At 42.6% G+C, this 9,213-nt stretch overlaps 1 protein-coding gene across 1 annotated transcript in view; it reads left to right on the forward strand.

The window, feature by feature from the left end:
* The first annotated feature begins 4,033 nt into the window (after positions 1-4,033).
* Nsrp1 (nuclear speckle splicing regulatory protein 1) overlaps positions 4,034-9,213 on the forward strand; it is a 32,393-nt gene continuing 27,213 nt past the window's right edge. Inside the window, exons 1-2 of the mRNA XM_028759301.1 lie at positions 4,034-4,074; positions 5,230-5,320. Coding sequence (XP_028615134.1) covers positions 4,055-4,074; positions 5,230-5,320 — 111 coding nt within the window. The 5' untranslated portion in view covers positions 4,034-4,054. The remainder of the gene's footprint in view (positions 4,075-5,229; positions 5,321-9,213) is intronic.

Below are 9,213 nucleotides of genomic sequence, written 5' to 3' on the forward strand. Positions count from 1 at the left end.
ATTATTTATCTTATGTGCATAGGTGCTTTGCCTGCCTGTATGTATGTGCACCACCTCTGTGCCTGGAGCTGTTGGGAAACCAGAAGAAAGTGCTAGATCCCCTGGAGTTGGGACTCCAGAGTTATGAGGCACCATGTGAGTGGTAAGAGTTGAATCCTGGTCCTCTGCCTTCTATCCACCTCCCAATATTTATTTAAAAAGAAAAACTTTTAAAATATTTTGTTTAAACTCATAGTATTGCACACCTACAATCCCACTGTCAGGAGGCAAATACAGAAGGTTCCCATAAGATCAAGGCCAGCCTGGCCTACATAGTGAGCTCCAGTCCAGCTAGACCTACATAGCAAGACCTTGTCTCAGGAAACAAGAGGATGGAGCAATGGTTCAGTGGCCAAGGTAACTGGCTGCTCTTCCCGAGATCCTACATTCAATTCTCAGCACCCATGTGGCAGCTCACTAACTGTAGTCCCAGAGGATCTGATGCCCTCTTCTGATGTGCAGATGTACATGCAGACAAAACACCCATATACATAAAATACATAAATAACTCTTAAACAAAACAATAAAACCCACCAAAAAGTGTTTAAAGCCAAAGTAGTAATTATTTTGCCCCCTTTGACAAATAGCACGAGCACAGCACTACCGTATGTGACTGGAGACGTTTTACATTATAAACAAAGTGGTAAAGTGGGTTAGCATGTGTATCTGTTTTGGATGTTGGAAAACAGAGACATAGGGCTTCACACATGCTAGGCAAGGATCCTATTGCTGACCCACATCTCTCAAAGGTGGAGTGACTAGTAGAGAGCTGGTGAATGCAGCTCAGTGGATGGAGTGCCCCACATTCACTTGCCTACACAGTATATACTGTGCATGGTGGTGCATGACTGCAATCCCAGCAGTGTAAGGGAGACAGAGCAGGAGGCTCAGAAGTTCAAGGTCATTCGTGGCTTCAGAGATTCTAAAGTAAAACTTTAGAAAATTATAATAAGCATAGGATATGGCTAATACAAATAAAGGCTGGATCATAAATCCAATTATAAGATCTTCTCCACTAACCAAAAACAAGGGAAAATTGTGTCTGGGAGTGGGTAATGAGCAGAGGACATATGGGGGAAATGGAAAGCAAGTGATAGGTGTTTATAATCTGTAATGGTTATCCTCAGTTGTCAACTTGACTACATCTGCAATGAAGTAAAATCCAGAAATGGAGGGCACACCTGTGATCTGGATCTTGCGGCTGGAAGACACAGGCTTTTGATCTGGATTGACCCAAGACTTAATTCAGATCTTGAGGACACCCTTAATCTGGACCATATCTTCTGCTGGGCCTAGATAAGGACAATGGAAGGAAGCATTTGTTCACTATCCGTCTGCTTGCACTCACTTTGCCAGCACATCTATTGGAGCCTACTTCTTCAGGAGTACAGCTTTTACAGAAGACCAGCTGGGATGCCCAGCCTCGTGGGACTGGGCCACTACTAGATTCTTGGACTTTTCATTCACAGCTATCGATTGTTAGGTTAGTTGGACTGTAACCTGCAACATATTTTATGTTAAAACAGTTAAAAGTAAAAAGATAAAAAAAAAAAGGCATACTATAGGGCTGGAGATGGTTCAGCGGTTAAGAGCACTGACTGCTCTTCCACAAGTCTTCAGTTCAATTCCTAGCAACCACATGGTGGCTCACAATCATCTGTAATGGGATACAATGCCCTCTTCTGGAGTGTCTGAAGAGAGTGACAGTGTACTCACATATAAAATAAATAAATGTAAAAAAAAAAAAAGGCATACTATGCTAATATTAATCAAACAAAATTGGTTATAACAAAACAGAGGAATGAATAGAGTCACTGTTTTCTTTTGCAGTGCAGGAGTTCAAATCCAGGGCTTTGAGTATGCTAACTAAGTGTTCTACCTTTGAAACATAAACCCAGACCTCAGGGTCAATTCCTAATGATACCAGAGTTATTGTAACAGGATATCATCATCCCACATGTTCACATGACTTCCAAATATATGGAGGTCGGGGTGACAGAACAGAGAAAGAGTTATACAGCCTTATTATAGTTGGTCTCAAACTGTTCTACTAGTTGTTAGGACCCAGATAAAATATTAAGGCCTAGGTAACTGCTACCTGTCTAGCCTGCCATTTCGTGCTGTTACTAAGGAATCTTTCTCCTATGCTGTTACTGCTGTTGCTAGGATGCTCTGTGCTTTGGTGTTATTGAAAACCAATCACAGTCAATTAGAATTGCTTTGTATAGTTAGCCACGATAAGCTTGGACCCAAATACGAGCACATGTATATGTTTTGGGTTTTGTTTTGTTTTTGTTTTTGTTTTTTTTTACTTTTATAAGCTTCCCCTGGGATGGACCCCAATATAAGAAACCATTTGGAATAGAACTTCCATTTTGAAAAGAGGTTGAATAAATAAGTTCCTACCTGTGGGACTGCGTAAAGGTATCTTGGTTCTTGGTTGTGCATGGGCTTGGAACCCTGAGACTCCAAGGAAGAAACGGCAGGTGTTCGGCCACGGCCCCAGAACCCAGGGTCTAGTCTCCATGGACCTACATTGTTCAGTCATGTAGGCCATTACAGCCCCTCCCAAAGTGCACAGGTAGAGGGCATGACTACAGTCCTCAGGCCCTAGAGAGATTTACATACTAATGAAGGCCAGAGGGCGGAGGCAATTAAACATTCTTTCCCAGATCCTCCCCCTTTCTCCCTCCCTATTTAACTCAGGTCTGCCCTGAGTTTGGTGGTGGTGGGGGGTACATCCAGATCCATCCGCCATGAAAATAAACCTTCTGGAACCAAAGACTTCCTCGTGTCATTGGGGTCTGCCATCCCCAAAGCCTCTAGCCTCTGGAAACTCCAGACCTTTCTCCTGTTTGTGGGACCTACCACGTGGAAAGCCTCGAGGACCTCCTCCGGTGCAGCTAATTTTCCCACACCTACCTAAGACATCCCTTGGAATTGACAACCTACTTGGTAGAAAGAGACATGTATGTGGATAACTGATGTCCTGGTTGGCAAAGTGAAGACATGAATATTAGGCAAGTCCCCTGTCACAGTTGAATACCTCAACCAATGGGAACAGGGTAAGTGTATAAAAAACACATGATTCTAATGAAATTGCCTATCTCTATATCCTGATTAGAGGAGTAACTTGACATAGATGTTTGTGGATTTTAGGCTTAAAAGCCCTATAGGAACTTAACTCAATGCCACAGTCAACTACTGAGTTTGGTCTGTGGTCTCGATCTTTCAGTCTTGGGGTGTGATATTCAATCCCTATTAGACTGAGATCGATGTCTGTCTGAGTGGTTTGTACGGTAATTTCCAGACCCCAAAACTAATTCAGAATGATGCACAGACGACATGTGGCCAGGTTTTTGGTTTTTGTTGTTTTTTAAATGGGGTGGCACACTTGTGATAAATTACTGTCATTCAGAAGGCTGAGGCAGAAGGATATTCTGGACTACATAGCAAGAAGGCCTCAAACAATGGCACTGTTAAAATGTCAGTTCTCGGCGGGGGGCCTGCATTTCCAGCATTCCGAAAGCTGAGGCAGGAAGATCTTGAGTTCTAGGACAGTCTGGATTTTATAGTAAGAACCTGTTTGAATAAAATAATCAGTCCACATTGAGGTTCTATTGCTTTTCGTTTTTTAAGTCACCAGAGACAGCTACACTGAGGGGCTCAGAAAGAAAACAAATCGACAGATGTGTAGGTAGCCGTTTTGAAACTGACTAAATTCAGATGATTGGCGCCCACTCCGACATTCAGCAGGTGCTCACGGTTGGACGTGATTCTAACACTATCTCCAGTGACGAGGCCGGTCCAAGGAGCGCGGTCCACAAGCCTCTGGAGTAGAATTTGGTCGCCCCCTCCCAGCGTCGATCCTTAGTCCGAGCCTAAACAAAAAACAGCGCAAGATTACTAGGCGAGACCCAGCGGCTAAGCGAGTTCCGGAACCGGAAGTGTGTGTATGCTCGTCGGCGTCAGCGTCACGTCCGCGTCGACCACGTCCAGCGGAGACGGGATCAAGATGGCGATTCCGGGCAGGCAGTGAGTGATGGGGGAGTTAGGGTCAGGCTGGGGAGTAAGAAGCCAGGGAGACTAAGTGTTTAGGCTGAGGCGTCTGAGGTCGCCGGAAGTGCAGGGCCACCCCCGCCAGGGTTAGAGGCGGGAGAAGGCGAGGAATCCCGAGCCACATAGGTTCCCCACCCCCGTCCCGTACATTTTTCCAGGATGCAAGCCCGAAGTTTGAGAAACTTGTGAGGAAATAAAGGAAGTTAGGCTGAGGGGCAGAGAGCGAGACTTTTCTATTTTCCAAAAGCTCGGTCTGAGGCCCCTCAGTCTTGCTTCCTACCCGCGCTTGAGTTTCTCCCGGTTGGATGCGCTCAAGGGCACCGAGAAGAGAAACTCCGGGTTTCCTTAGGGGGCCTTGGTCTCCCTGGCAAGGCCTGCCTCCCACCCTCCCGCCCTCCCTTCTGGTGTTAGGAGTGTGGTGCTGAGAAGCCACAGAGAAGGGTAGGCATATAGGAAACGGGTGTACGCTGCCGTCAAAGACACAAATATTGTTTACCTGCCTGGAAATTTATTCTTGTAAACCTTGAGATGCCACGTCCCGTGGCCTCTGCATTTTAAATCTAAAAACTCGAGAAACGAAATGTGTTAAATCTGGTAACGGTTCTCAAAGGTGCTAAGACAAAGCAAAGTGGGCCGTGATGGCAACTTTTCCCCCATGGTGACTTGCTCGCAGACAAAAGCAGTTGAGCCAAATAAGCGAATGGGAACTTGCCGGGATCTCTGCTTGGGTTTCTTAGTTAATTCTTTCAAGATCTTAGGAACTGTGTGAGTACACAGAAGTAAGAAAAATCAGAGGACAGTTTAGAACATTTTGGTTTTTAGCAAATTTGCAAAGAGCACGACACTAGCTTCTTTAGGATTACTGTCACTTCACTATCTAAAACATTGCTGTATTCTTCATTTTCTTCTTTAGTAAAAATGTTTGAGTTTGGCCCAGGTAGACAAATAATAATTATAAAATCATGACACTAGAATTTTGAGATCATTGCAAACCAGTAAGTCCGTTATGTATTCATGGGTTGCATGATATGTTTTGATTTGGGAAATTCATCAGGAAGAAGTAGGGGATGTGTTAATGTTTTTAACATTTAAAGATAATGGTATGATTTCTATTTCAAAAAAAATATGCAGGTATGGGCTTATTTTGCCAAAGAAAACACAGCCGTTGCACCGAGTTTTGCAAAAACCATCAGTGTTTGGGAATGATTCTGATGATGATGAGGTAAGGGAACCTCTGTTTTAACTCTTGCATTAGTAGAAGATTTTAAAGACTGCTTGTGAATTTGTCTTCTCCTTTGATTGTCAGTACAGTGGCTTTGGAATATCTTTACAGACCCTTCAAAAGAACTGCTATTTTCTGTATGACTAAAGATGACCCCCTATAAGCTTATTTTTTTTTTAGATAGTTTGGTACACTCTTTATAGACACTTAAATACCAGTGCCCTAGCTGGTCTGGAACTTAATATGTAGACCAAACTGTCTTTGGACTCACAAAGCTCCGCTTGCCTTTGCATCTGCGTCCTGAGTGCTGGGATTAAAGGCCTGTATTTCAATACCTAGCAGTATTAAATGTATTTGTTACTTAGGATACCTAGCTAGGCTTTTTAGGATCTAATTCTGTTGTAAACTGGAGGCCATCTGCATACTGTTGCTTTCGACCCGTTTAGAGTTTATTGATAGAGATGCATACACACACTGAGGCAGACTGAAATCTGAAAAGAAAACTTACTGAGGATTTTTGTGTGCCTACTATACTTTGATCTTCACAGTTACCCTGTGGTGTATGTATTACTTTCATTTTACTGATGAAGTTGGAATTCAGGTAGGTTAGGGATTTTTTTCCGTTACTAGTCCACCATTACTAGTCCGTGCAGCTAATAAGTAAATGGCAAGATCACGACTTGAGCACAGGAGACAGCTGGATGGTTCAGTCTATAATCACCCGCTACCAAGCCTGGCAGCCTGAGCTCAATTTCTGGGTAGAGAGAGAGAACTGACTCTCAGTTTGTCCTCTGACCTTCATTTGTATGTCGTGGCCCCTGTGTGAACACACATACACACATATATATCTATACACACACACAAACACACAAATAGATACATTAATAAGATTTGAGCACAGGTTTATCGGATTCTCAAACCTACATTTTTTTTTCCATTCTTCTTTCTTGCTTTATTTTGATAATAGAGCTTTAAAATGTTAGTAAAATATAGAGGACAAAATCACTCATTTTGCTGAAGAAATACCAGGCGGGAGTAGGCATTCAGATGGCTTTCAAAGCTGGTTTAGATTTGAGTGAAAAAAGGTAGAGATCATTTCAGTTGAGAGAACAAAGAACACAAAGTCTAAAGCATTTCTGTGGAATGATCTGTTGATGTAGGAGAGTGTGAAGAGCAAAGAACGAGGTCACAACGAGGCAGATTGTGGAATACCTTGCACTGTTTGTGTTAAATGTCAACTTTACATACATAAGTAGTTTTTGAGTACTATCTTTGCAGTTTACTTAGTGATGCCATCCCAGTTTTATGTTTATCTTGAGAAGATAACTCTCGAATTTCGAAGCACAAAAGGAGAAAAGAATCGAGACTTTTAGGGCAGCCTGGGCTATAGGTATCGTAAGACCTTGTCTCACATGAGTTTGGGGAGGAGGTAAGTTCAGATAGGAGGTGTAGATCTAAGCTTTGGTTCCCAAGCTAGTGGGAAGCAAAGGGAACAAATAGACTCTCAGTAGAAACAGGCAGCCCATAGATAGATAGGAAAGGAACAAGATGGTGTTAAGGGTTTATTTTATATTCATTTATTTTGTATGTGGGCACATGTGTGCCACGACACTGACACACACGTGGAAGTCAGAGGACAACTCAGGAGTCAGTTCTTTCCCTCATCATACAGGATACTAGAGTTGAATGTTGCAGGTTGTCAGGAATGGCAGTAGGCACCTTCACCTACTGAGGCAGCCCCTCTAAGAGTGTGTTTTATGTAGCTATGCTTCGCACAGGATGTAGGGGAAGAGAGTTGATGTACAACACGTGGATTTTTCAGTACATTGGAAATGTAGATGCATTTTTAGAATTATTTATAGACTATTTATTCATTATTTATTTATTTTGGTTTTTCAAGACAGGATTTTTCTGTGTAGCTAACTGTCCTGGAACTCATTCTGTAGACCAGGCTGGCCTTAAACTCATATATCCACCTGTCTCTGCCTCCCAAGTGTTGAGATCAAAGGCATGTGCCACCACCACCCAGCTTTTTCATAGAATTTTTAAAGTTTCCTTTGCAATTTTTTTTGTATGTATATGTAAGTGGATACACTCTTGCCATGACAAATGTGTGCCACTCATGGAACAACTTTTGAGGCAGTTGATTCTCCTGCTGTGTCAACCCCAGGGATCAAACTCAGGTAGTCAGACATGGTGACAATTACCTTAACCCTCTGGGCCATCTCTTCGTGCCTACCTCTCCTTGAAGATTGATATGTGTGAGCATTTCTGTGCTAGGTACACATGTGCAGGTCAGAGGACAACTGTGGAGAGTTGTCTGTCTCCTTCTAGTCTGTAGCGCTGACCTGGACGATTCTCCTGTGTTTTTGCCTTATCTACCCAGAAGAGGTTGGATTACAGATGTGCACTATCACATCCCACTTTTTTCAGACTGTGTGGGCAAGCACTTTTACCTGACAAGCACCTCATTGTCCTGGTTTCCCCTTTTAAGAAAATACTGTGATATAGTCTACATGCGATATACATCTGTTTGAATTTTAAAATTGTATTTATTTAGTGTATGTATGTGTGCATGTATGTGTGCATATGTATGTCTGTATGATTGTATGTGCCATGGTGCTTGTGTGGCAGTCAGAGGGCAACTTGTAGGAGAAGGTTCTCAACTCCCGCATGTGGGTTTTGGGTCATCAGGTTTGGCGCCTCCAGCCTGGTTTACCCATTTACATGTATGGTTTGTTGGTTTTTAAAGAATTGTACAATCATTACTATCTAATTTTATAGTAGCTTTGTCACCCAGCAAGAAAATGGTACCCATTGTAGTTGCTCTCCAAACCCTGACAACTTTTCACTTCTGTTTGTGTATGTGGAGTCTTCTGACATTTCACATAAATGGAGTAGGGGGAGTGTTTTGTCCCCCTTGGTTTCTTGTAAATTGGCATAAGTATTCTTGAAGTTATAATGCATCAGTGTTTCATACTCCTTTTCATTCTTTCCTTTAATTTTTATTTTTTTTAATTCTTTGCTGTGGATGGAACTTGGGACCTCACACGGCTACTTTTTTTTTTTTTTCTTAAATTAACTTTAATTTGAGAGTGGGGGGAGTGTGTTGTGATTTAGGCACTTGTGCGCACGCATGCAGAGGCGGAACAGTAATGTCAGATGTTTCTTCCATCATTTTCCTTACTGCCTTGAAACAGTCTATATTCCCCAGTGCTGGGGTTACAGGCAGTCTCATTTTTTATGGGTCCTAGGGATTTAAACTCAGGTCCTTGTGCTTGCACAGCAAGGGCTATTACCAACTGAGCCACCCCTTCCCAGCCTTTATTATTGAATAACAGTTCATTGTACTACATTTTATTTAGTCATCAGTTGGTGTGAGTTTCTGGCTGTTATAAGTCGTTGTTAGGAACACCTGTATGCATATAGATTTTTGTATAGGCATGTATTTTTACTTATGTTGGATATATTTCTAGAAATGGTATTGCTAGTAGATTTATTTGATAATTATATATTATTAACATTGGCAGAATTATCAGAGTGGCAGTGCTACTTAGCTTTCCTGTCAGTGTTAATGTAAAGGTTCTAACACCCCAGTGTACCTCTACGTCCGCTGTTTTGAGACAGGGTCTCAGTGTGTAGCTAGCCTTAGCTGTCCTGGACTTCGCTATGTAGACTTGACTGATTTGAGACTCAGAGAGATCCACCTGCCTCAGCCTCCCAAAATGCTAAGATTAAAGGTGTGTGACACCTCACCTAGCTGCCTTTCTTAAGAGCTATCTGGTGGCACCTCTTTGTGATTTGATTTGCATCTTCCTGATGGCCAGTGATGGTGCAGAGATGTCTGTTCATTGATTTGCGTCTTCCTGATGGCCAGTGATGGTGCAGAGATG

Source organism: Grammomys surdaster, unplaced genomic scaffold (assembly GCF_004785775.1).
Source record: "Grammomys surdaster isolate TR1022 unplaced genomic scaffold, NIH_TR_1.0 126278, whole genome shotgun sequence".
NCBI classification, from domain to species: Eukaryota; Metazoa; Chordata; class Mammalia; order Rodentia; family Muridae; genus Grammomys; species Grammomys surdaster.